The sequence below is a fragment of the Berghia stephanieae genome, chromosome 1 (genome assembly GCF_034508935.2).
Source record: "Berghia stephanieae isolate SIO BIC M18660-M18661 chromosome 1, UCSD_Bste_1.3, whole genome shotgun sequence".
In the NCBI taxonomy this organism is placed as follows: Eukaryota; Metazoa; Mollusca; class Gastropoda; order Nudibranchia; family Aeolidiidae; genus Berghia; species Berghia stephanieae.
The window spans coordinates 86,744,713-86,772,160 of NC_088360.1; the positions used below are offsets into that span (position 1 = coordinate 86,744,713).

Consider the following 27,448-nt stretch of genomic DNA (forward strand, 5'->3'; position numbering starts at 1 on the left):
GATTAATGATAACTATCAAAACTGCACTCATGCATTGTGAGAATGACGGAAGTTACGATAAAGAAAATCGATAGCAGCGGAGAACTCTTTGACTGGAGGAGAGCATGTTCCTGTGGTCGCCATACAATTGAGTGATGAGGCACCCCAACTAATTTTGACCCGCCTTTCTAATTGTATCCTTCCACTCTTTGCCATTCCATTTCCTCGATCCAATTAGTTGGACAGATAGGTATAATTCTGTCTTTTGTATACGTCGATGGTTGGACTAAGTTTGAAATTACATGGACTAGTAATAACACGTTCGACAAATAGAAGACATGCCTTATTTTTTTCAACTCTCCGTTATATTTTTAGGATTGGTTAACTCATTATCACATTTGAACGTTTAATTCACGGAAACTATTTCTAAATAGAGAACAGGAGTTTAATGTCAAAAAACTCATTGGAAGTGTCAAACCACTTTTCCAGAGTACTGGGTACATACCTTGTGTCATTGATCTTCTGGTTTCAGAGTGATGGCATATTTTTTTTTTTGTCTAAGAATCTTTCTATACATCCTGCCAATAGGTGTGCCACCTTATGGTTCAAAATGTAGGTAACCTAGTCATCATTAGTCATACAAAGGGCTGGTTACATAACACTTCCAATGAGTTTGGAACCGGAAGAGTAGAAGGTTTGAAGACACGACTTCTCTGTCCTGTCATTTAATAGAATTAAGATAAAAGTCTATTAAGTCTGGGATCAAAACAGATCTCATTGCTCTTGAGGGCAAGTGTTACACTTGTTTAGCTATTGGGACCTAACACTTTTATCTTTCACGATGGATAAATGATCATAATATGTGACCAGCTACAAAACAGTGTTATGTCGGAGTGATTTAGATGCTGAAAATTGAATTTATGGCCAATAACGAGAGATTTTTATTTGTTGTAATTTGGAGAAAGAATCCAGTTTCTTAGCAAGTAAAAATCTAAAATCTTATATTTCTGACATTTTTGCCATCCTATCTATTTGTTGAAATCTGGGACATTCCATCATAAAAGCAGATTGAAGTTTTGGCTCACATATTGTTTGCATCAGATCATAACAAAACAACTTTTAAGTCAGTGGTAGATTTAACAATTGATACTTAATAATAGATAACAATATAACTAAAATGCATAACAAACGGTAAACACAAACAAACAAATCAACCCGATTTACAAAATCTCACATTATGGCTTGTCACATTTTCATAAATCTATAAATCATATGGATTATTTTTTAATATTAGCTATCTCGATTTTATTGCCTTCCCATGTTTTTGTTTGCTGTAAAATTTATTGGAACACATAAAAGGCCTCTATACCATTGTTCTATTTCGCAAAAAATTCAAAAGACCTCAGGAAGTGGGGTATTTTAAACTTAGAATATTAACTCTTGAAAGTACTATTGATGGTCCTAACTTATTGGTTTTCAATAATATCGATAATGGGCTCTGTCAAACTTTAATAAACTGTTATCAAATCATCTCAAAAGCACTTCCGGTTCATCAACTCTACTGCACGATATTAAACTCAAGATATTGACTATCAATAACTGATCTATGGTGTAGTGAATACAAACACTTCAGCTCAAAGGCGTGAACAGGTTCAAGCATGGAATGGTCAATAACCGATCAAATTTATATCATCAATATTAAGGTGTATCCTCTTTTCTCCCAAAAACCAATAACAAAATGTAACAAATTAAACTAAAAAAATAACTTCCTTCCGTGTAAGGATAATAATACTAATACTAATACTGCTACTACTACTACTACTACTACTACTACTACTACTACTACTACTACTACTACTACTACTACTACTACTACTACTACTACTACTACTACTACTAATAATAATAATAATAATAATATACTACTACTACTACTACTACTACTACTACTACTACTACTACTACTACTACTACTACTACTACTACTACTACTACTACTACTACTAACTACTACTACTACTACTACTACTACTACTACTACTACTACTACTACTACTACTACTAATAATAATAATAATAATAATAATAATAATAATAATCATCATAATCATAATAATAATAATAATTCATTGTCTTCTGGATAAGCCCGCCGTTTTTGTTTTTTCTAAAGTACTCCTAAATTTAGATTTTTCAGAACGAATTTTTTCCATGAAAACATTGGACACCACAGGAATAACCACTCCGTTTGATGTCTCAATTTTAAATTGCCCATGATATTATGGTTCATAATTATTAACAACTGACTTCACTATAGCGTCAAGAGTCAATGGGAGTTTTATTTGCAACTGATTGACCTCATCCCCCATATCTCTCTCTCTCTCTCTATCTCTCTCTCTCTCTCTCTCTCTCTCCCTCTCTCTCTCTCTCTCTCTCTCTCTCTCTCTCTCTCTCATTCCCTCTTTTCAATGTTTTTCCGCAGCTCATGCGACGTGCAGCGTCAAGCATGACTACTACGGACACCTTTCCCAAGATTATGCAATCATATTCCATGCGGCACTTTTTGTGGTTTGTGGCAATACAAATCATTCGTGACTAAGTTCCATTGTACAAGAGTTCATGAATAGAAATGGCATGTATTTCAGAATGTGTATACAAAATTGATTAGCTATTGTCGCCTGATTCTGTTTATTCACCAATATCTGGACTAGATTATCTCTTCAGGGCGAGGAATTGTGTAATATTACCTTAAAACTTTGAACTCATTTTTATTCTGACATCGAGCGACTCAACTAGAGATGAAAGAAATTAGATAACGCAAGACGTTTACGTAATTTTGAAGCATAATAATATATGAAAGGTTCTGTCGTTGAAGATGTTCAAGAATGGATCTTTACTAACTAAACTTGTTTGAAAGGATATCAACCACTATGTTTCAATAACTCTTTCAAGGCATCCCATCATATACGGTTCTTGCAGGTTTATTTTATTAGACATTGTACTTTTTTCCATTCATTTTCTTCCTTATACCTTTATCATTTTCTGCTCGGGTACATGTCTTCATCTCAAGAATTACAAGTAAATATATTGTATGGTTGATATTTGATAATGAAATTAAAATCAAAGAACATTGAAATTATGTGATTTGACCAGGTGTTCACTTGTTCTGATTGGCAAAATAACTATAAATAATCATTTTATATATAAAGCTTCGTGTTTTTGTTACATTGCATTATCGTGACACGATAGCCGATTGTTTATTTCTCTGTAACAAAGACAACATCGACGTTGTCACTGACCTGATCGCCTATTATGTTTGAAATATCCTGGTGACAATTTGGTAAGGTTTTTTGGGTTTTTTTTTTTTAATGAAGTTTACCACAGTCAATTCGTGTTTGAATAAGTACATAAGGGGCGATTAAAAGACGACTTGCACTGTATAAAAAGAAATTAAAGACGATCATGAAGTAGAATATTCAGCAAGATGGAACTATGAAATCGTTCTGTATAGTGTGTCTTAGGGTGTTCCGTCATTGTCTTTGGACAGCAGCTCATTCCCAATTCCCATTCTAAACGTTGTCATATCAAGCCATCGGTTATTCATTCATTTCAATATTGATCTACTTTATTGTCCATTTATCATCATCATCATCATCATCATCATCATCATCATCATCATCATCATCATCATCATCATCATCATCATCATCATCATCATAATTATCATTCTTCTTCTTCTTATTATTATTCTTATCATTATTATAATTATTATTATTATTATTATTATTATTATTATTATTATTATTATTATTATTATTATTATTATCAGTATCATCATCATTATTATTATTATTATATATTATTATTATTATTATTATTATTATTATTATTATTATTATTATTATTATTATTATTATTATTATTATTATTATTATAATTATTATTATTATTATTATCATCATCATTATTATTATTATTATTATTATTATTATTATTATTATTATATTATTATTATTATTATTATTATTATTATTATTAGCATCATAATCATTATTATTATTATTATTATTATTATTATTATTATTATTAGCATCATAGCATTATTGTTATTATTTCCATCATATTCATCATCATCATCATCATCATCATCATCATCATCATCATCATCATCATCATAAATTATGCTGGCGAAGGTTATGCACCCAGAGCGTTCAAGCTATAAACTACCACTCTTAAACAATTTACTTTACCTTCGCCTCAGCACATTAATCACATCGTGATCAATACAGTTCCTCTATTGGTCTCAGATACGTCTATCAAGTCATTATTTTTAAAGACGTGGGCTTTTCGTCTTTCTGTGAAGGGTCAAATTGATTGTCATATGAACGCTTTCACGTTCCACCGATAATCAAAGGAAGGATAGAATAAGATAAGATAATATCACTAAGTACTCTGACAAAACATGAAATACAATTTCCATTCATTTTGGTTCGAAAACCAACTTCAAATATCATTGGATTAAGAATGACAAAGACTTGTAAAAACAAAATCTCTCAAAGCTGAGACTTTGGAGAACTCTCATGAATTAAGACTTTTGGCTAGTTTTGGATGAACTTATACTAGTCTTCTGCCAAAACTTTTTAAAATGTGTTTTTGTAAATAAACTGGAGAGTAGACCAGTAGCTTAATACGACACACTAACTATACAACACACAAATGCACATGTACACACACATAAACACACACACATAAACACACATATTTACCTTCTAGTAGACCGTTTTGGTGTTGAAAATGAATAGTGAAGCCACCCCTGAATCTCCCAAGATACGTCACGATCTGCTACCTAATCTTTCATTGTTATTTGTATTCACTAGAAAATGTCTATATTGGACAGTGGATAAGCTGTATTGAATGCTCTTGTACACTGCCGGTTCTCCGGAATTCATGAATAGCTGTGTGTAGGTACTATAAATATAAAAGATCAAGAGTGTGTTCAATACCCGTCTGGAACTGTACCATGACAGTTTGTAAGTAAGTATAATACATATTCAGTTTTACCATCATCAATTCTTTTTTAAAAAGAGGGTTGAGGGTTAACATTGTTCTGTTCATCCTATGCTAATTTTTTGCCAAAAAACCCCACAGAATTACTGGCAAAATTAAAGATTATAATGTATTAAATTATATATTAAACTATTGATATACTAGTAACTTGCGATCCTTTTTTTTTATTTAGGGAAATAATTCACCCGTTGACTAAAATGGTTATAAAGAATAGCTGCTAATCCATAATGAACGGTCCTTAATTTGACCTTGGCCTTGGTAATCACCATCTGGACACCTTGTTGCCAGACTCATTTGCGCGCACTACAGACTTCATCACCAGACCGGTTTTATCATTGATGACTCAAAAGATTCGTCTCTATTTATCTTAATTTTCACAATACATTAGCATACTATATAAATATATCAGTGTTTGTTCGTAAAAGACTTTATCTCTCTGCATAAATAACGGTTTTCCACTGGTTGTTAATAATATATGTGTATATATTAGACAATTCATGACAAGAATACCAACAGACTTAATACAGACGTCTATAACTTATCTTTATTTGACACCTGCGTTCATAAGATTTATTTAAAAGTGGTCGTATTCATTTGGTTCAATACGTGAGTAAAATAAAACCATTAAAAACAAAAACAAAACAAAAAAGAAGAAATAGAAGATATAATTACACATACAAAGAAGCAAATGAAAATTGTGTCGTTTTACCGTGACATGAAAAATGATTATGAAAGGCATAAATAGTTAATATATGCGCCATTTATTTAACCTTTACTCGCTAATTTCAAGTATCTTCAGACTAAACGAGGTACTGCCTATTAAATAATCAAAAAGTGTTGAAACGGCCAAGAGGTTATGGAAATTATTTGATAAATTTAATAATATCTGAAGGTTGAAATATTTAAGAATCGAATTGTTATTCGTGTTCTTACACGTAGCACACTTTGTATTTAGCTTCAAATCCAATGTAATGGTGATAGTGGTGTTGATGATGATGATGATGATGATGATGATGATGATGATGATGATGATGATGATGATGATGATGATGATGTTGACAATGATAAAGACGATAATGATGATGATGATGTTGATAATGATAAAGATGATAAAGATGATGATGATGATGATGATGATGATGATGATGATGATGATGATGATGACGATAATGATAAGGAGGATGAAGATGATGATGAAAAATATTGGTTAAGCTGATGAGGATGACGAATTGACTGATCACTCAGAGACTTGTAAACAATTTACCAATTCGTTCTGAAAAAGAAATGGCATGCCAGAAAAAAAGATGCATCATTTGAATTTGTGACGAAGCTTTAGTTACACAATAAACACATTGCTGTCGTCGCACATACATAGATGCTCTCTATGGCAGAAAGAGATAACCCATTCCTGACAAATTACCTTCGTCAAGAAGAAAATAGATTTCCAACAGACATAATTTCATTTTCTGGAGGTTTTCTTCACGAGAAATTTGACATAAAATAAGTGCATTCATCTGATTGAAAAGAAACGTTTCCCTATTTGTGAAAAGCGTGCAATACATTCTTGTATTTCGTTAGCAGTTTCCAAGTAGCAAGTTACTTTCGAACGCTACCAACAAATGCAACCGAGTCTGTTTAACGATATTAATAATTTACATGAAGTACGAGCAAGAAAATAACTTTAAAAAAGGAAATAGATAAGTGTATTTTTACGTTTTATTCTAGAAAATCCGTCCCGCTCAATTCCTATTATGATATATTCAAACAACTTTCTAAATAAATAGAAGGTTATTGGTTTTCCAATCAATGCTTGGAAATGAATAGAGTCAAATCAGCCTAATCACTGATTAACAAAGCCACCGTTCGATTGTTCATGGCTTTTGCAACGTCCGTCCGTTTCACCACTAACATGAAGTGCTTCCCCATCCAACATTACATGCTGCAAAGATATTCGCTTCGCTTGTAAATTAATTTGAGAACAGATCAGCGGATCACTACGGCCTAAACTGACGTCTCTTTACATTTTTCAAGAAAACTTATTTTCATCGATTTTTTCCTCAATTTGTTAAACCATCTTGAAATCGAACCAGATTTCTTTAAAAATCTTCAACTTTTCAAAACTTCTTAATCCCGAAAATTGAATGAAGTCTTGGGATGAAGAAGTTTTGAAATATTAGTTGTCATTTTGATCGATTGACCTATGAAGTAACCGATTTCCGACCAAAATGTAAAAAAGTGTTTTTTCAGCGTGCAAATTTCAATCCTAATTCAAATTGAATAGCTTTCTGCCTATGGAATTTCAGACTAAAAAGGTGCATCACAACATCATTGTTGACAGCTTGAATTGAAGGCAGTAACAAATCTCAAGGAAAAAAATGGAAAGCATTTGAGAGAACGCATCATTCAGATAAATTTAAAAAAAAAAATTATAGAGGAGCCACAAATACTCAAATTCATATTTTCCATTGAGAAAATGGGTCAAATGGTCGTTATAGATAATTTTGTAGAGAGTCACAAATCTTACCGTTCAAATCGACTTTTCGTTCTCAATCTATTTCAAAAGTCATGAAATAAAGTGTTATATTTAACGAAAATACCCGATGGAACCATCAATTTAGATAAAATAGACTTTCAAAATTGCTCGGAACCCGCCCCCCCCCCCTACCCTCTTCGTCTTTTCCCGAACTAATATTTTTATCTGTCCTTTCTTCAAAAATACTGTTTGATAATGATTTGAGTGGGGGTTAAAGACCCAAGCGACAATGGTGCTTTTTGATCACACCACCCTACTTTTCTGCCCTTCTAATTAGAATCCAAGGATTGAAAAACCTCCCATTTTCCATTTTCGAATATATAAAAAAAACTAACTCTATAACTTTAATTCTTTTCAGATTTTTTTTCTGTAATGGAGTTCCCTTTCTTTGATAAAATCTTTTTAAAGATTAAGAGCACCTTTTAGATGTATTGATTATTTTTTTTCTATTTGCTGTAGTTACTCCTCTCGTAGTACTAACTGAATCCCTAACTACTTCAATGATGATAATGATTTATAACAGATGTATTATCTCCCATGGCCTCTCAACTAATAATATATTATTTTCATGTTGTGGTAGAGAGAGACCAAGAGAAGGAAAGCAAGAAAGAAAGAAAGAAAGAAAGAAAGATAGATAGATAGATAGATAGATAGATAGATAGATAGATAGATAGATAGATAGATAGATAGATAGATAGATAGATATAGATAGATAGATAGGTATATATATATATATATATATATATATATATATATATATATATAGAGAGAGAGAGAGAGAGAGAGAGAGAGAGAGAGAGAGGGAGAGAGAGAGAGAGAGAGAGAGAGAGAGAGAGAGAGAGAAAGAATGAGAGATCCCAAAAACTCAATCACGAACATAATTACGTGACTGAAGTAGCAACTTCCTGATGTGGTCCATCTAAACTTGTCGTGGCATCCCAAATTGCAACACATTCAAGAGTTATTGTGCTTGTTTAATGACAAAATGTGTGACAATAACCGCATTACTTAGGCGCATAGTTACAGCATTGATTAAATCATTCTACATGTATTGCCTCTCACACTCAGGTGTAGATGAGTAACTATCTATAAGCAGTGCTCTTACCATAATGACGCCTTAGTTTTTATTTGTTCTGTGTAAAATAGAAGTAGGGTTATATTTTGATAAGCAGGGAGAATATGAAAAAAAAGTGATAGCGGTAATACTTTGAACATCCGTAACATAATTACATAGCTGTTGAGTAAAAACATGAGTCCCAAGGCTTTGAGATATAGAGAAATACATTTACTCACCATTATTCTCAATATTGACAAACACTGACAAAATGCCTTTTTAAATTTTGGCCAGAAAAGTATTATCATAAATATTTATCAGTTAAGACGACCTCAACGATAAATATTCTTTCATAAAGGACCTCGGGTTTAGGAATTTCTGTCATTGTTAATGTCATTATAATTCGTCGATGTTCAATGATGATTATGACGATGATGATGATGATGATGATGATGATGATGATGATGATGATGATGATGATGACAGTAATAATGATAATAATAATAATAATAATAATAATAATAATAATAATAATAATAATAATAATAATGATAATAATAGATTATGATGATGATGATGATGATGATGATGATGATGATGAATGATGATGATGATGATGATGACAGTAATAATAATAATAATAATAATAATAATAATAATAATAATAATAATAATAATAATAATAATAATAATAATGATAAGAAAATAATAATAATAATAATAATAATAATAATAATAATAATAATAATAATAATAATAAATAATAGATTATGATGATGATGATGATGATGATGATGATGATGATGATGATAATAATAATAATGATGATTATGATGATGAAAATAATAACAATAATAGTAATTATAAAAACAATAATTTTAACAATGATGATGATGATGATGATGATGATGATGATGATGATGATGATGATGATAATAATAATAAAAATAGTAATAATAATAATAATAATAATAATAATAATAATAATAATAATAATAATAATAATAATAATAATAATAATAATAATAATAATAATAATAATAATAATTTCATAGGTGCCAAAAAAAGACAACCTCGTTGTAATGCTGGAATGCCATGGCGTGGACGGAACGTACCCAGACTGGGCGGGCACAGACAGTTGGACGCTTTGCACACCGAGCAACACAAGATAGAGGACTAAGACTCTTAGAGTTTGCCAAAACATACAAATTAATGCTTGCAAATAATCTACATCCTCACAAGCAATCAAGAACAACAACTCGGCACTCTCCCGACGGAATACACATTAACAAAGCGAAAACAAGTAACTATCCTGGCGCTGATATAGACAGTGATCACGATATGGTGTTCTGCTCCCTGAGACTGAACATACGGACAAAACGCCCTGCCATGGTGACACGCCTAAGATTTGATGTTCAGACATTCAAGGACCCCACGATAGCAGAAGAGTTCCTAGCACAAATGGGGGGGGGGGGAGTTTGCGGCACTAAACCTTATTTACAACGACATAGACACTATGTAGCATCGATGTTCTACGTTCGACAGCAGAAGAGGTTTTGGGACAGAGAAGAAGAAAATTCAGACCATGGTTGACGGATGATATATTGGATTTATGCGACAAAAGGAGAGAACTGAAGAGAGACAAATACCGTGATGAAGAATCCAGAAATGAAGTATCAACAGGCAAATGCAGAAGTCAGGAAAAATATGCGCAAAGCAAAGGAAAGCTGGGTATGGGATAATGCAGAGACATTGATCATCGGATGCAGTACAAGAATGTAAAGAAAGCCTATGATATCTTCAAAAAGCTTACAAAAACAAGTAGACCAAAAGCTATTGTAATTGAAGACAGCAAGGGTGCTCTACTTACCCAGAAAGAGGATGTCACGAACAGATGGACCGAATACTGCAAAGGCTGTATAACATCGATTTCAGCCCAAATCCATGTCTTGACAGAGAACAGGAATACACAAAACTCAGACACACCAAGAATAATGAAACATGAGGTTGAGGCAGCAATCCAGGGTTTAAGCTCCAACAAAACCCTTGAAATAGATAACATTTCAGCAGAACTTTAAAAAAGGTTGAAGAGGAGACAGTAAAGGCGATGATAATTCAATGCCCAAAGATAATGAGTGAGACAAGGTGGCCAAAAGACTGGATACAATCCCTGATTATAGAAGCACTCTACAGTACTGCGTCAAGTGCAGGTCTTAACAACAAGGAGCTTGATGAGTTCTTCCGGACAAATGTGGGCGCCAGTCAAGGCTGGATTTTCTCCCAAATGCTCTTCAACGTGCTGCTAGAGAAAATTATGAGCAAAGCTCTCGAAAGTCTCTGTATCAATTGGCGGACGGAAACTGTGTGATTTGCGTTTTGCTGACGACATGGAATCATGGCTGAAAGCGAACAAGAACTACAAGATATAACTGACTCACTTGCACAAAAAAGCAATGTAATACGGCATGGAAATAAGTACAGAAAAGTCTCTGATACTGGTAAACAGCAGATATGATGGATATGCCGGAATTTTAATCGATAATGAAAAACTTGAGGAAGTGTCAACATTTAAATACTTGGGTATTCTGCTAAAAAGGGACGGTACCAGTACCAGTACACCTGAGATTAAGGCAAGAAAAGGAATATCAACAGCAACACGAACGTGACTGACAAAAATATGGAAAAGTCCAGTCAGTTGCGAAATAAAAATTTTACTGTACAAATCACTGGTACTTTCCATATTACAATGCGGCTGTGAGGCATGGACATTAACTGCTTTTCTATACGGCTGTGAGGCATGGACATTAACTGCTTTTGAGATGAAAAGTTATAGAAAAATCCTGCGGGTGCCGTATACAGAACAGAACCAATAAAAACTTACTGGAATTTTAGCGCAATCACCAGAGACTAAGCGTCTGACACAGGTATGGCCTGTCCGTGGAGTTGTGTGATTTGGTAAAATATTTACGTACATTACGCAACTCAACACAGGAATGAATAAATTCCTGCCCGTGGGCAATGACGGATATTGTAAGAGTACTAGACAAAAGTGACGCCTAGCAGGCCACTTGTGCCGAATAAATTGTAAACGTGGTTCCTCTATAACAAAAATATTCAGAGTAATTATGGCCCATAACGCGAAACATACACAAATATATATAACGTTTCGGCTTGTTGCCTTGCTCTGGCCAAAATGACGAGATTAAAATATACATTTATATAATGGCATCAAAGATTGTTATTATTACTGATATCAAATAAATTAAGCTTTGATAAGCATGTTGAGCATAGCGATTCCATGGACAAATGCTAGAGAGATGTTTATATTTATTGAAGCTCGGGTTTGGATTGTTATTCCCAACTTTATCTTTTTCCTCTTGCACCACCATTTAAATTTACTTTTGATCAATGGACATTGCCAACATATTTTTAGTATTTCTATAATAAAGAATGGCCCCAATCGAAGATCGAAGACAAATCATGATCCATCAAACTCTATGGCCTTAAGCTCACGGATAGTGAAACTCGCAGGCACAGGAAAATCGCACCCTGTCTGGCTCCATTATGGAAACCTTGGGCCAGCGATATTTACATTGTTCTTGTCACACTCTGTGAATTGGGAGGGTGAGGGGGGAGGGGTAAGGGACACGTACCCCCACTCTCAACACGTGCGTTGACAAAATAACATTGTCAACAATGTTATTGGGTTGTAATCTCGTCGGGTTGGATTGAAAGAAGGCGTGAATGATAGACGAGCGCAGGGAGGAATAGAACGGAAAAGAGAAAGGAAAAGAAAGCAGGAGGGGCCAATTGAAATTGGGGTTGGGAGAAGTTGCATAATATGATTAAAAAGGAAAGGTCGCGCGTTTGAGACAGGAATGGGGATGTAAGGAGTTAGAGATGAGGGGGAAAAAAGATCAATTAAAAAAGTACTGTATCAGAGAAGAAAGAAACCAAAAGGCGGTAATAACTTAAAAGTGAGCTAGTGCCACAACATATAAAAACAAATCAAAAATTAATGGGAGTAGTTTTATAGCTTATTTAATATAGATTTTTCATACTCAGCGTGCTTCATCCTTCATAATGCTTCATAGCAGCCATATTATGGAACCAAAACTTTGCCTGGGTTGAGCGGCATTGTGTGTGTAAAATATTTTACTCTTGGATACAGTCGCTGAGCACGCGCAAAATCGCTTGATTATGTCACAAAGTGAGTTATTGTACCGCAGAGTCACCTACTCCATGATGTAACCAATGTTGCCAGATAATATTTTATAAATAATCCAAACCATTACGATAAATATTCAGATTATAAAAAACAAATTTCTGAAAAAAAAAGTCTTGAAAAAACTTGAGCTTTTATAAAGCGCAATATTTACTAAACGTGCTCAAAGCGCCTTACAAAGGGTTCATAGCCAACAACAACACTTAACATGTAGGATGTGATAATACGTCTGCTGGCGATATTACAGTTTTTTTTTCGGACGAAGACAACGCTGTTAACGGCCAGATACTCATTTTAGACCTAAGTACGGTGAGAGAATGTGAGTAAAGAACTTTTCCCAAGGACTCAATTATGCGTCTGGCGAGGTTCGAACCCAGGAACTTCAGATCTGGAGGCTGCACACTCTCTCGCTGACCCTAATAGCCAGAGAAATAGAGAAATGTCATCACAAGAGAAGTGCTCTTTGAGCACGTTTAGTAAATATTGCGCGTTATAAAAGTTCAAGTTTTATCAAGACATTTTTTTCCAGAAATGTTATTTATTTTTTTCATTTGGAAATCTGAATTTTTTCGTATTGGTTTGGATTATAATAAATATTGTTACCTAAAATGTGTTATTGTTATTTTGAAATTTTAAAAATTTCTTACAGGCAAAAAGAAAATATATATAATCCAATAAACCAAACTTAAAATGACAATTTAACTCACTCAATCCTAGAGATTTTTGTTACTTTAAAATTTTTTTAAAAATGTATTACAAATAAGCATGTGCATGGATGGTTTCATTCAAATACCATTAACATGTATACATTAAGAACATTAGCTTTGATATTACGCTTATGATTTGTCTCAGAAAAAAAGTAATGAATAGGTATGGGATAAAAGTAACCCCGGGTATACTACAGATGTAGTCCGTTCTATGGTTGAGTGAGTTAAACACGTCAAAAATAATTTTTAAAATAGGCGATTTGGATTAAAATAATCCAACCTGACAACCCTGGAAGTACCACACACGCGCGCGAGGAGAGAGAAATGTAGTGATTTTTTCAGATATAGGCACATTCGACAACGAATGTGATTGTTGCAAAAAAAATTTTAATGAGATGGAATACGTCGGCTATAAGAATCGAAGACAATTTTTTAACTCAGATCTATACGTGTTCATTTTACGCTTCTTTATTTACTTCACAGAACCAGGACAAGTCTGGACACCATTGGCTTTCAGAAAAGCAAATTATTAGCACTGCAGTCAAGCAAGTACTCTGTGCACACACCACATCATGGGGTGTAACTCTTCCACAAACTCCTCGGACAAGGCCAATGATGGCAACCTTGACAGATATCTCTCAGCTGAAGAGAAAAAGATGGTGAGAGACAGTTGGGCCATCGTTTCTTTGGATTTGGCTGCCACAGGATTACATATTTTTACAAGGTAATTTTTAAAACCTTACCTCCTCACCTCGTTTTCCTGAATGGTCTTAGAGAGTGGTTTTCCATCAAGATCTGTACTCGGCTGTCCTTATTAGTGTCTGGCTGCTCACCCGTGCTCATTCCTTTACTTTATCCCTCCATCATTTAGTCCTTTCGTTCTGCTCCCCTCCAAGGTCCCTTGCATAATGGTTTAAGCCCAAGTCTCTATGGTGGGAAACATGGTGGCCAAACCAAGACAATTTTTTTTCATTATGACTATAGATAGGAGGGATCTGTGGTCTTGATAGAGATATAACTCTTCTGTAAATCTCTTCATTCGACTTAAGTGGCATGTCTATATGATGCTTAAATCTGTCTTTTTCATAACTTGTTTTCAAATGACTGTACCCTTTGTAGGATATCTGAGGTAAATGTCCAGCAATCACAACCATAAAAGAGATGCATCGAGAGTAGAAAGGTTTGGTAATAGAACCAAACTGTTGACATGGATGGACACATCTCTAGCCATACGTAACCCAACTGTTCGCAGTTAATGCTGGAAATCTTCATTATTTCAAGTACAAAAGTCAGTTCAATAACAACTCAACAGGACCTGACCAGTAGTTGGTAGAAAAAAAGATAATGGAAATTCAATCACGGGAACCAAAATCTATCTAATTTCATTTGTATGCAACAATATGCATCAATTTAGAATGTGTAAATCAGATTGCAATATTCATTTTTTTTACCAAAGCTTTTGGTTTTATGAAGAATCCACCGTCCCCCTTCCATCTTTCTGACACCTCTCTAATTTGTTTCTTTCTCTTCCTCCCCCCCCCCTCTCTCTCTCTCTCTCTCTCGTTCTCTCTCTCTCTCTCTCTCTCTCTCTCTCTTTCTGTTCTCCCTTTCGCTTTCCTTCTCATTCGCTGCTATCCACTATCTTTCTCTTCATTTTCTAATGTAAACCCATACATTACACTCAGTGACTAATTTGACCAAATTCTTTTGCTTGATTTGCTCATATTTACAATGGGCTTCCGGATAATTTTCTTACTTTTTATCAATAAACGTATGAAAGGCATACAGTCGGTTTCAAAATTGATAAATAAACAAAGACAAAGATGAGCAAATAAATATCAAATTAAGAAATTAAGGAGCAGGCACTGGTGTGAGATAAGGATCTGAACAAGTGTGTACTAAGATTGTCCCAACTATCGGGAGCCTCTCTGGTGCAATTGTAGCACGTTGGCCGATAGTCAGAAGGTCTGAGGTACTATCCCCCAGTCAAGGTAGACTGATGTTTGGGATGTTTTTTTCATTGTATTTTTCTTTCTTGCTTTGTCTGGCATACTTGTTCAGATCTTTATCTTGAACAAAAAATAAAGTAACACAAAAAAAGCAAAAGCCCTTGAGTTGATGTGGATTTCATACAAATTCCAATGTGATTGCGTGAAGATTCAGTGGCGTAAGTCAATTCCCCAATTCTGATACAGTAATCTTTTTCTTCCAATCCCATAAGGAAATGAGATGACCAATCGTTAACCCAGCTTGACATTATGTATGACCGTTTTTCACAAATAGAGCAGTAACAGTGCTGCGACCACGAATGTATTATAGCCGAATCGCCGATATTTCCTTCTTCACGAAACAGCCTGAACTGAGAACCAATAACTTAAAAGAAAGCCTGTCTCGCCGTTTACGGGTTAAGGTTTAAGATTGTCTTAATAAAGTAATCCTTCAGAACCATTAGACCAATGGAGGGGGATTTTAGCCCCGTTTATATGACGTGGAAATGGAGACAGCAATTGCCAGCTATCCTTTGGATAGGACTCAAATCTAATCGCTGAGTATTTTCCGCCAGATCTAACATATCCAGCTACCCAGTCACTGCTGGGTGGACAAGGGGTCAGAAAAAATTCCAATTGCACATGGAATGGATCTCGGTCCCTTTGCGTATGAAACGAGTGCTCCACCAAAGTGAGCTACCGGGGCTCCCAATTGTTTTAATAAGCATTGGCAATATGTTGTTTAATGGGATTAATGAATTTTTAAAAACCCCAGACAACTTCCTAATCATGTTGACAGGAAAAGACATTAGAAAGCTGACAGGAATTTCATTCTTGATAGATGAAGTTAGGTAGGATTAGACGGCTAGCTAGCCAGACAGACAGACTACAAAGAGATAGATAGATAGATAGATAGATAGATAGATAGATATATTGATAGATTGATTTATTTATTGATTGATATAATGATGTTACAAAGATAGATAAAGAGATGGACAGATAAATAGACAGATAGGTTGATATACATACACACAACACACACACAAATATATAAATAAATATAAATATATATATAAAATATATATTTGTGTGTTTGTGTATGTGCGTGTGTGTGTGTGTGTGTGTGGATGGGTAGGTAGATAAAATGATAGATATATAGTTAGATAGATAAGTAAGCATTGATGAATGGATTGATAGATCAGATGGATATGTAGATAATGTAAGGATGGGTCGATTTATAGATAGTATATAGATAAATAGAGATCGATAGGCAAATATATATGAGTGTCTGTGTTTATATATATATATATATATATATGTGTGTGTGTGTGTGTGTGTGTGTGTGTGTGTCAGCGTGGCTCATCGGTACGGTCTTTGCTTCGTACCCAAAAGGTACCAAGTTCGAATACCCGCTGCACTGTGTGGCTTTGAACAAGTCACCTCGCCCTAGATCAGTTTGTGGCGCTGACGCCTCAGTTATTCCAGTCTTCTCTTGGAGAAGACCCTAGAACTGAGACAAATGTACCCTATGGGATGAGTAAAGGGAATTTTATTTTTATCTACTATATAAATCAGAGAGAGAGAGAGAGAGAAAGAAAGAGAGAGAGAGAGAGAGAGAGAGAGAGAGAAAGAGAGAGAGAGAGAAGATAGATAGATAGAGAGAGAGAGAGAGAGAGAGAGAGAGAGAGAGAGAGAGGGAGGGTAATTAATAGAGTGACAAGTGTTTTTGTTATGGTAAAGGATAATAAAAGAAGATTATTCCGTCTACTTTAATGCTGATAGGAGCCACTTGGAGGAAGCGCTGCGTCACGTGATCACTTTTTAGCGTTGCTTTAGCGTTGATCACTGGAGCCCACCAACTTCAATTTGATTTAAATTCTATATTATTATTATTCTATATTTTCAAACGGAATTGTGTTCAATTTATATGTTGTGAATTCATTCATCTGGATAGTGTATATATTCGTAAAACTTGTGCAATTTTAAACAATAGTTTAACACCTATTTATCGCCTGCCATCTCGGTCCCTTTGTTTACAAACAATGAACGCCATTTTTGGTTCCGAGTCAGTGATGGAGAAAGAAACAATCGAGAGTAGCCGAGCGGACGATAAGAAAGGGAAAGGAGGTGGTGAAGTGAAAGACGGGGCGAGCGAGAAGGAATGTGTTGGGAAAGGAAGTGTAAGAGGTGTGAAGGGGAAAGGTAAAGGAAAGAAAACGGAGGGGAGCAGTTACGGTGCTGGTAGTAGTAGCGTTGGTAGCAGTGAACTGGACTTTAATGAAATAAAACAGCAACTCAGTGTGTTGATGGGATTGGTGCCAGTGGTGAGCCAAATGAAGGAGGCCCGTTTGACCGTTTATATGAAATGAGACGAGGACGGATAGGCAGTAATGTAAGTAATGTGACCTTTCGCGGTCAGGCAGTAAAGATGTAGAATGTAATGCTGACCTTTCGCGGTCAGTTGATATGGTGCCAGGCAGTAGTAGAGATGCAGGGATGATGGAGCAGGCATTCTCATATTTCGAGAATGTGGTAGGCAGGACAGAAGTGAAAGGGAAGGTGCTGGCAGAGAATGTTTCAACTGGTGTTACACAGGTTTTATGTGACGGTCTGCCCAAGGATACGATTACTGCTCTCTCTGAAAAATATCCAGTGCCAGCAAATTGCTCTAGACTAGAGGTTGTCCAATGCAATGAGGAGGTTTTTAAACAGATATCCCTGCCTCTAGAATGAGGGACGCATCCTTGCAGAAAGTGCAGGTATCGCTTATGAAAGGCATTACTGCTGTTTGCAGGGCTATGGAGATGGTGAAAGGAGATAACAAAGAAGTACTGGAAAATATTTCGGATGGAGTCGCTTTGCTCACCAATGCCTCTCATAGTTTGGATATTTATAGAAGACAGTCACTTCGCGGTGAAATTAGAGATGACCTCAACGCTCTCTGTACCGCTTCCTATCCTGTTAGTGACAAGTTATTTGGGAGCAACATTAAAGATAAGATTAAAGACATGAACGATTCTATTCGAGTGGCAAAAACCACAAGGAGATTTTCCCCGTACCCGTCCCATGGCCAGAAAAGGTTTCCTTTTTTAGGCAAAGGTCAACCATGGAAAGGTCAAGGAGGGGGGACAAACACCTTTCGGGGGAATACAAGGACATGGAACAACCAAAACAACACCACAAGCAACACACATTCAAAAGGAGGAATTAAAGGATAAGGTAACCCATTTGCATGGGGGCAGAACTAAATTATTTATATCTACTTGGAAAATGTATACCTCTGATCCTTTTATTATTCAATGTATTTCTGGATGTGCAATTGATTTTTTGTCCCCTCCTGTTCAAATGAAACCAGCTCATACTATCCAATTTAAACAGGATGAAAAGTTAGCTTTACAGGAGATGATAATACAATATGAAAGGGATGGTGTTATCCAGAAATGTACACCGGAGGAGGGTGATTTTGTTAATAATGTTTTCCTTAGGGAGAAACGTGCTATACCCGGTGAGCAGAGGAAAAAGTATCGAATGATATTAAATGTAAAACATCTCAACTCCTTTGTGCGTTATCGCCATTTTAAAATGGACACTTTACATTCTTGTTTACAACTTATAGAACCTAAATGTTTCATGGTTTCGCTAGATTTATCTAATGCATACCATTCTTTGCCCATGCACCCAGATTTTACGAAATTTCTTAAATTTGTTCATAATGAATCGTTATACCAATACCTTGTTCTTCCGCAGGGGTTCCGTGATAGTCCTAGAATCTTCACTAAAATCATGAAACCTATTGTTGCTCATCTGCATCTTAAGGGAATTATATGCAGTTTGTATATTGATGATTTTTATATTCAGGGCCCTTCTTATGAGGAATGCGAACATAATTTGAAGTACACGACCAATATTGTGCGTTCGTTAGGATTTGAAATATCAGATAAGTCTAACTTAACCCCATCTCAAGAAATGGAGCACTTAGGGTTTGTACTCAGTTCCTTGGATATGTCAGTGACTTTAAGTGATAAAAAGAAAGATCAGATTATTTGTATGATTGAGAACCTTCCTTCTTCCATCTCAGTTAGATTTTTAGCTAAGATTATCGGCATGTTAGTCGCCTCTTTCCCTGCTGTTGAATATGGACCTTTATTCTATAGAAGTCTTGAGTGTCAAAAAATTGAGGCTCTCAAACAAGTATATAACTTTGATAGATATATTAAAGTTTCAGTTCAATCTTTTATTGAATTAGAATGGTGGAAGTCTGAAGGCGTCCACAGTAAGAAACGATTACATATAGATAACCCTTCTTTTGTGATGAGAACTGATGCTTCAGGTCATGGCTATGGAGCAATTATGAATGATGTTGCCACACAGGGTATGTGGACGGAAGAAGAGCAGATGGATCACATCAACGTTCTAGAAATAAAAGCAGTTTATTTAGGACTTCAATCTTTGTGCAAAGATATTTCCAATTGTCACATTCGGGTAGAAGTAGATAATATGACAGCTGTTTCTTACATTAATAACATGGGGGGAACCCATTCAGTTAAATGCAATGACATCACACGAGAGTTAATTTTATGGTGCAAAACCAGGGGAATATGGATTTCAGCATGTCATATTCCCGGAGTGGAAAATACCATTGCTGATGATTATAGTAGAAAATTATCTATTCATACTGAGTGGTCGCTTAATCGAGCAGAGTTCAATAAGCTTTGTGATCATTTTGGAAATCCAGAAATTGATCTTTTTGCTTCTAGAACCAATTTTCTTATTCCCAAATATATGTCGTTATATCCTGACCCATCTGCCTGTGCCATTAATGCCTTTTATCATTTATGGGCTGGATTTGTGTATTTATTCCCTCCATTCAATATGATCCCCAGGGCTCTACAAAAGATACAACAAGACAAAGTATCGCGAGCGTTGGTGATAGCACCAATTTGGCAAACACAGACTTGGTTCCCCAAACTTATGACTATGCTGATAGCGCCCCCGGTCCATCTAAAAGCCTCAAAACACCTATTGACATTGGCATCAGACAGGGCAGCTGTGCACCCTTTGTATCCAAAACTAAAGTTGATGGCTTGTCTCTTATCAGGGCAAAAATCCGGAAACAAGGAGTTTCCAAGCACGCCTTAAAAATAATTATGAAAAGTTGGCGTCGCAACACCCAAAAACAGTACAATAGTTACTTACTGAAATTTATCCAGTTTTGTGATGCTGATGGGGTGGACCCTATGAGTAAAAATGTTCAGACTACTATAGCTTTTTTGACAATATTATTTCAATCTGGATTGGGATACAGTGCCATCAATACAGCGAGGTCAGCAGTGTCAACATTGAACGAGACCGGTTCAGATCCGCTAGTGTGTAGATTTATGAAAGGTGTATTTCATTCTCGACCCACTCGTGCCCGTTACACTACTGTTTGGGACATATCTACTGTGTTAAATTATTTAAGATCACTTTCCCCTGCTCGTGATCTTAACCTTTTTATGTTAGGAGCCAAACTTCTTATGCTATGTGCTCTTGTTACGGGACATAGGTGCCAATCATTTCATGCCATGACTATTGAATCATCTTGTTTATCTATTCATGATAGCAAAGCTATATTCCATATTAGTAAATTGCTTAAACATAACTCGCCTTCTAATCCTCAAACAATTATTACACTCCATGCATTTAATGAGGACAGGCGGATTTGTGTTATGACATATCTACGAGCATACTTGAAACGGACTAGACCACTTCGATCTTCTAATAAATTGTTTATTAGTTAGCACCCTTAGCCCTCACTTAGGAGTCTCCAAGGATACACTGTCACGTTGGATTAGACTTATCCTAACCAAGTCAGGAGTGGATACTAACATATTTAAAGCACACAGCACACGATCAGCATCTTGTTCTTCAGCAGCTAAGGGTGTAGATATATGGCATGTACTTAATACGGCAGGATGGAAAAGGGAGTCTACCTTTGCTCGATTCTATAAAAAGCCCATTGAATCTCATTCGGAATCTTTTGCAAATTCAGTACTATCCTCAAAACCTGCCCTGCTTTGAAATCTCCAAGTGGCTCCTATCAGCATTAAAGTAGACGGAATAATTAAAAAATTATACGAGTCTTACCTTGGGAAGACGAAGTATGATGATAATTATTCCGTCTCTTAATGCTGAAGGAGTCAATTGCCCTTCCCTCCCTTGCCCTTACTATTAATATGATTATAATTCTATATTGAGTATTATTGTTGTTTTTCGGTGAAATTGTGCTATATATTACACATGTGTAACCTATCGCGGGATAAGTTCATAGAGTACTTAGTTTAGTTGTGTATTATCATTACTACACACTTGTTGTGGGCAGCTTTTTCGGAGTTAAATAGTGATCACGTGACGCAGCGCTTCCTCCAATTGACTCCTTCAGCATTAAGAGACGGAATAATTATCATCATACTTCGTCTTCCCAAGGTAAGACTCGTATAATTTTTTAATTAAACGAAGATGAGGTATAAATAATTATATGATCTTGACTGTTAATGATTTGCTATTTTTGACTTTCAAACACTGGGACCGCAAATATTTATAATGAGGAATCAAACAAAAAGGTCGAAGGGGTTTTACAGCTTAAAAGGTGATGGTAGTTGAAAAGGAGTTGGAAGAGGAATGAACGGATTGACGTGAAGAATATAATATGTTATATTAATAACGATGTTTGTGATGTTAAAAACAATAAAAATGGTAAAAAAAATGATAACCATTATTCCTCTTCATCCTCTCCATATAACATCCGAATTCTCACTTTCCTTCTATTTCCCTCACTCGTCTCTCTCTCTCTCTCTCTCTCTCTCTCTCTCTCTCTCTCTCTTATATATATATATATATATATATATATATATATATATATATATATATATATACAATGTATCAATAAGTCTCTGAAACACACACACACAACAGACACACACACACATACACATACACATTTTTCCTCCTCTCCACTCTTCCTTTTGATCAGGCTTTGCTATCAATTTGTCTTCCTCCTCTTCCCACAAACATAAATTATCACAGTTCCTTAGTACCCTACTAGTCTCTCATCGGCTATGATAAATCAAGTCGAATTCTTTAATCATAAATGTTCACACTTTTCATCATCCTCTTTCCCCTCTCTTATTATTATTATTATTATTATTATTATTATTATTATTATTATTATTATTATTATTATTATTATTATTATTATTATTATTATTATTATTAGTATTATCGTCATCACCATTATCATCATCATCATCATCATCATCATCATCATCATCATCATCATCATCATATTTAATTTAATCACAATTACACTTGCATCTAAACAAAATAATAAGACAGTATGACGATGTCAAAGTCAAATCAAATCCATCTTGACAAGAGAACCAACTTCTAACTGTAAATCATCATTATTTTCCAGACTGTTTGAAATGGAAAAAGACCTGAAGAAACTGTTCAGGCGTTTGATGTCAACAAATGAAAGTGGAGAGTTCGTGTTCGATTCGGTGAGACTGGAGCATCACGCCACGATGGTGATGAACAATCTTGGCCAAGCTGTAGCGAGACTAGACGAGTCAGCCCTATTGAGTGATGCCTTACGCCAACTGGGAGAACGACACATCGCCTACAATATCAAAGCAGAGATGCTCCCGGTATGAATCATTACTTATTTAACGTTTAATTTTAATAGAAACAATGTTTTATAGATGATACGTATCACACTTCACGCATCATGTATCTATGACATGATCATTCTCATTATAAGTAAAAATAGTGCTGCTATGAGATTTTGATTGAATGTCACAATGTAAGCATTTCCATGCTCCGTATAAATGGTGCGTGATATTTCTATATCTGCTAAAGCTTTTCATTCTCTCAAAATGAATAAACTATTCTTTATTGTCTTTAGATCGCGAGTGGGATGATTAGTTTTCACTAAATACTCTTAATTAGAGCATAAACGTTTTATGTTACATATATTTTTGTGTGCTGGTACGATTGATCTGCGGATGGAACTGGTGTGTATTTTACTTAAAACCAGCTTATACACCTTATGGGACAATAAATATTCCTATAGTAAGTGAGGTAATGCAATAGCGCTGGAAGATGGAATAAGACTTATCATGTACTGCAATTGGGAAATAGACGCCTCCCAACAGTGGTCGTGACGTAACACGGGAACCCGATAGGGGACGACGACGGGGAAGATCATTGAAAAAAAGATCCCCGGAAGATCGGGTTCTGTACATGGATTAAAGCCACCACCAGAAGAGCGAATACCCTCAAAAAGATGGTCCTTGGCCCTACTCTTGCGAAGGACTAAGAATACGTTGACTTCAAGAAATCTGAATGATTCTAATCCCAAAATACATCATCCGAATGTTTTTTTAAAAACTGACATCAATCATTATTTCAAGAAACACAAGCAATTGGAAGATAAACAAGGTTCCATTCTGAAATATCTTTCTCTATCGCTTATCTTTATTTTTTACTTCAGAGTTTCTTTTATTAAGAGTTTTTTCATGTCTCATTTCGATGTTATTACGTTTCTTGTGTTGCATAAAAATGTTTCACTTCTTTTTGTTTTCTTTTACTATTCCTTTTTTTAAAATTACCATTTCTAATTTATTTTGATAAATAAATTATATCCATTTTAAAACTTGACAGTTTCTGTGGCCTGCCATTAGGGATGGGTTGAAGATGCGACTTGGGGACAAGTTCACGACAGAGGTGGAGTTAGCATGGAAACACTTGTTTGATTTCATCACGTGTCAGATGGGCATCGGAATGACGCAGGGGAGAAATTCAACCAAAAGCATCAAAGCCAAGTGACGATGAAATGTTTAATTATTTTATTTGTTTCAGAATGAAAGATTTGCACTCGGTCTTATTTATAATCCATGCATCGCACAGTGTATATATGTATTTATTTCCAGAACAGTCAAACGACGATACGAAAAGTGCCAGGGAAAGAATTGAAATACGATAGTGAATGGAATCTCTCTCTCTCTCTCTCTCTCTCTCTCTCTCTCTCTCTCTCTCTCTCTCTCTCTCTCTCTCTCTCTCTCTCTCTCTCTCTCACACACACATACTGGCCAAGCCCTACCAAATAGATCTCACTTTCGAATCTAACTTGTCAAAACATTTCTGTTGTTGCTAATTTGCCTTTTTCTTCTCTAGCGCACAATAATTTTTACATCGTAAAGGAGAATCCTTAGCTCTGTGACACATAAGAAGTAGTCAGTCTATTCTTTTTACGTCACAAACATACTATTTAAATAGTTCAATCATGATACCTTGAATAATCAACAAGACAACATTTTTGGAAATGGAAGATACACTAGTTTTACTTGTCAACTTGACTGTAAAAATGGAAGCAATATGAACAGTGTGTGTTTTTATTGTTGCCAGATAGAGAAACGAAATACCGGCAGACACAAACTTTATAACATGCTTCAATTGTGAGAAGTGCGAAGCGGGGTAAATGTTTTTGCATATTTTGCAAGTCCAATTAGATTTTGGGTTTGTTTTGTTTGTTTTTATATTTGGTTTTGTGTGTCTGAACACAAATCGTTGTTAATTTAATAGGCTGAAAACAGGTAAAACGGAATGAAGGCTTTTCATTTGATTTACTTCTTCTTTTTCTGCGTAAAAATTTCATTCCAGGTATCTAAATATCATTCATCAACAAACACAACACTGTTTAAAATAAACTTTTTACCATTAAAGATTAACTAAACTAAGTATGCAACAAAATAATTTTTTTTAAAGCAGATGTTTGTGTCTACTCCAGGTCTCGATCTATTATAATTCTTTACGTAAAGAATGTACCTATATGAAAATGTGAAATTCCATTAGCATATAAGTTTGAGACAAATTACAATTGGCACATTTATTAAGTATGTTTTTTTTTTTGTTTTGTTTTTTTTTTGTTTTTTTTTCAAGCATGGTTTATAAATGTGGCCGCAGTCTAACTCAATGATTGTGAGAGACATTTATTATAGACAGTCACAATTGAGTAGTTAGATGAAGATTACATTTACGTAATATGAATGCTGATATTGATGAATGTAAACACACACATATACACGGGTACTTTAAATCTCATACATGTGCTGAGTAAGTGATATACTATTCTGCCGTATTCCAGAGTACGGCAGTATTGTGGAATAAGGATTTCCTCAAGTCAAACTAAAGCTGAGAAAAAGGGTAAAATGAAATACTGTAGAAAGCTAAAACGATCCTAAAGCTCTTCTGAATGAGTGAGTTCGTCGTAAGTCAGTTCTATAGACTTTGATCCGTTTGAGACAGGATTCGAGGTTATTTCTAACCTGACATCACAGGTTACGATACAGTTTTTATCAATAGAGCAGTTACAGCGGTGTGACTAGGGATCCTTTGCATCCTAATTTGCATTCTTTTGGTGTAAAACGTAAAGTCTATAAGCTGTAATCAAATTAACAACGTGAAAGTTATGATTTGAAAGCTGACTGATAAAAAAAAACAACAACTCAATGATAAGATTTCGACTGGCAAACGACAGACTTTCGCCTGTTGGTGACGCTTTGATTATATATAAATGGGAATTATATAATTATAGTTTTGTCAAAAATGTTCTTTGCATTTGATATTGGACCACATATTTCATGAATGCTTTAATGATTGATTTTAATTGATAGAATCATGTTTCAATTTAACTAATGGCATGTCCTTAAGCGCTCACTCCTTTTTCACACTCTCATGTAGGGAATCAAATAAGACCCGCCGCCTCAAATTGTTCTATACTATTTTGTCATAAACTAGATGTTGGAAATTGAATCGATGACCAAAAGTTGAACAATTGCATTGGCTTTATTTTGTATTTTGATCATTTTAACTAGAAATTCACTTTTCAGTATTCGCTTCATCCTGATATAACGGACTGGATCAAAATTTTACAAATATATTATTCTTAATAAGTAAATAGTTCTGTAATCATTAAACGAAGTGACTATTCTCATCCCCCTAGTCCAGGATGCTAGTCTTCATAATAGTAGTCCACAATTGTTGTATGTTTAATCCAAAGGTTGTAATGCAGTAATTTGTTAAGTTTCTTGTCACAAGTTGCACAATTAAAAAAAAAAAATCAATCAAATCAAAATCGCAAAAAGCCGGCGACGTTTTTTTCGGTAATCCAATCGGCCGGGGGGGGGGGGGGGGAATGAGGCAGCCATCATTGAAAGCATTACTTTTCTAGGTTCCGTTTCTATAAACCCACACACTCGCGTTCTGAATGTCGTTAAATTGAGTGGCTCCTGTTTTTTGGGAGGGTGCGGGGATGGGAGAGGACGAAGGGTTGGAGGGGAATATATCATGACATTTGTTGCTTTCTATTGATTTGTAACTTACCATATTAGTGGTAGGCAAGCAGAATTGTTTGGCTGTCTTATGTTTTTTTTTTTTGTTTTTTTTTTTGTTTTGTTTTGTTTTTTGTTTTTGTTTTTGTTTCAGGTTTTTAAATAAATAAAGATTTACTCAGTTTGCGACATTAATTTGACGATTTTGGCCTCGAGTGTGTGTGTGAATCAAACGTTAATTTTACCTCTGAAACATCGGTCATAACACAGCCTGCTGTTTGCTCGAATTTTTAAAAAAATCTAAGATCGGCCGTTAGCATGACTACTTTTCTGCGTTCTACTCTAAAAACCGCTATCGATATTTAAAGGACGATTTTTGTGACAAATATTTTTAGAATATGCGTACACTTCTGAGTACGGCAGTTTTGTCACTTTCTAATCTAGCAGGAATAGGAGTTCTGCTATCTAGAGCCAGCCCAAGTTATTTGATGTATGTAATCAGAGAATGTGAAAGGATAAGAGATCTTGT

The 27,448-nt window shown here is 35.1% G+C and overlaps 1 protein-coding gene across 2 annotated transcripts in view; it reads left to right on the plus strand.

Moving 5' to 3' along the window:
• The window catches only part of LOC144960260 (neuroglobin-like), a 166,568-nt gene extending 139,813 nt beyond the window's left edge, over window positions 1–26,755 (plus strand). For both annotated transcript variants that reach the window (XM_078893307.1, XM_078893299.1), the window contains exons 3-5: window positions 14,046–14,286; window positions 23,004–23,235; window positions 24,251–26,755. In XM_078893307.1, the coding sequence (XP_078749433.1) occupies window positions 14,135–14,286; window positions 23,004–23,235; window positions 24,251–24,415 (549 nt within the window). In that variant the 5' untranslated portion in view covers window positions 14,046–14,134 and the 3' untranslated portion in view covers window positions 24,416–26,755. The remainder of the gene's footprint in view (window positions 1–14,045; window positions 14,287–23,003; window positions 23,236–24,250) is intronic.
• The last annotated feature ends 693 nt before the right edge of the window (window positions 26,756–27,448 follow it).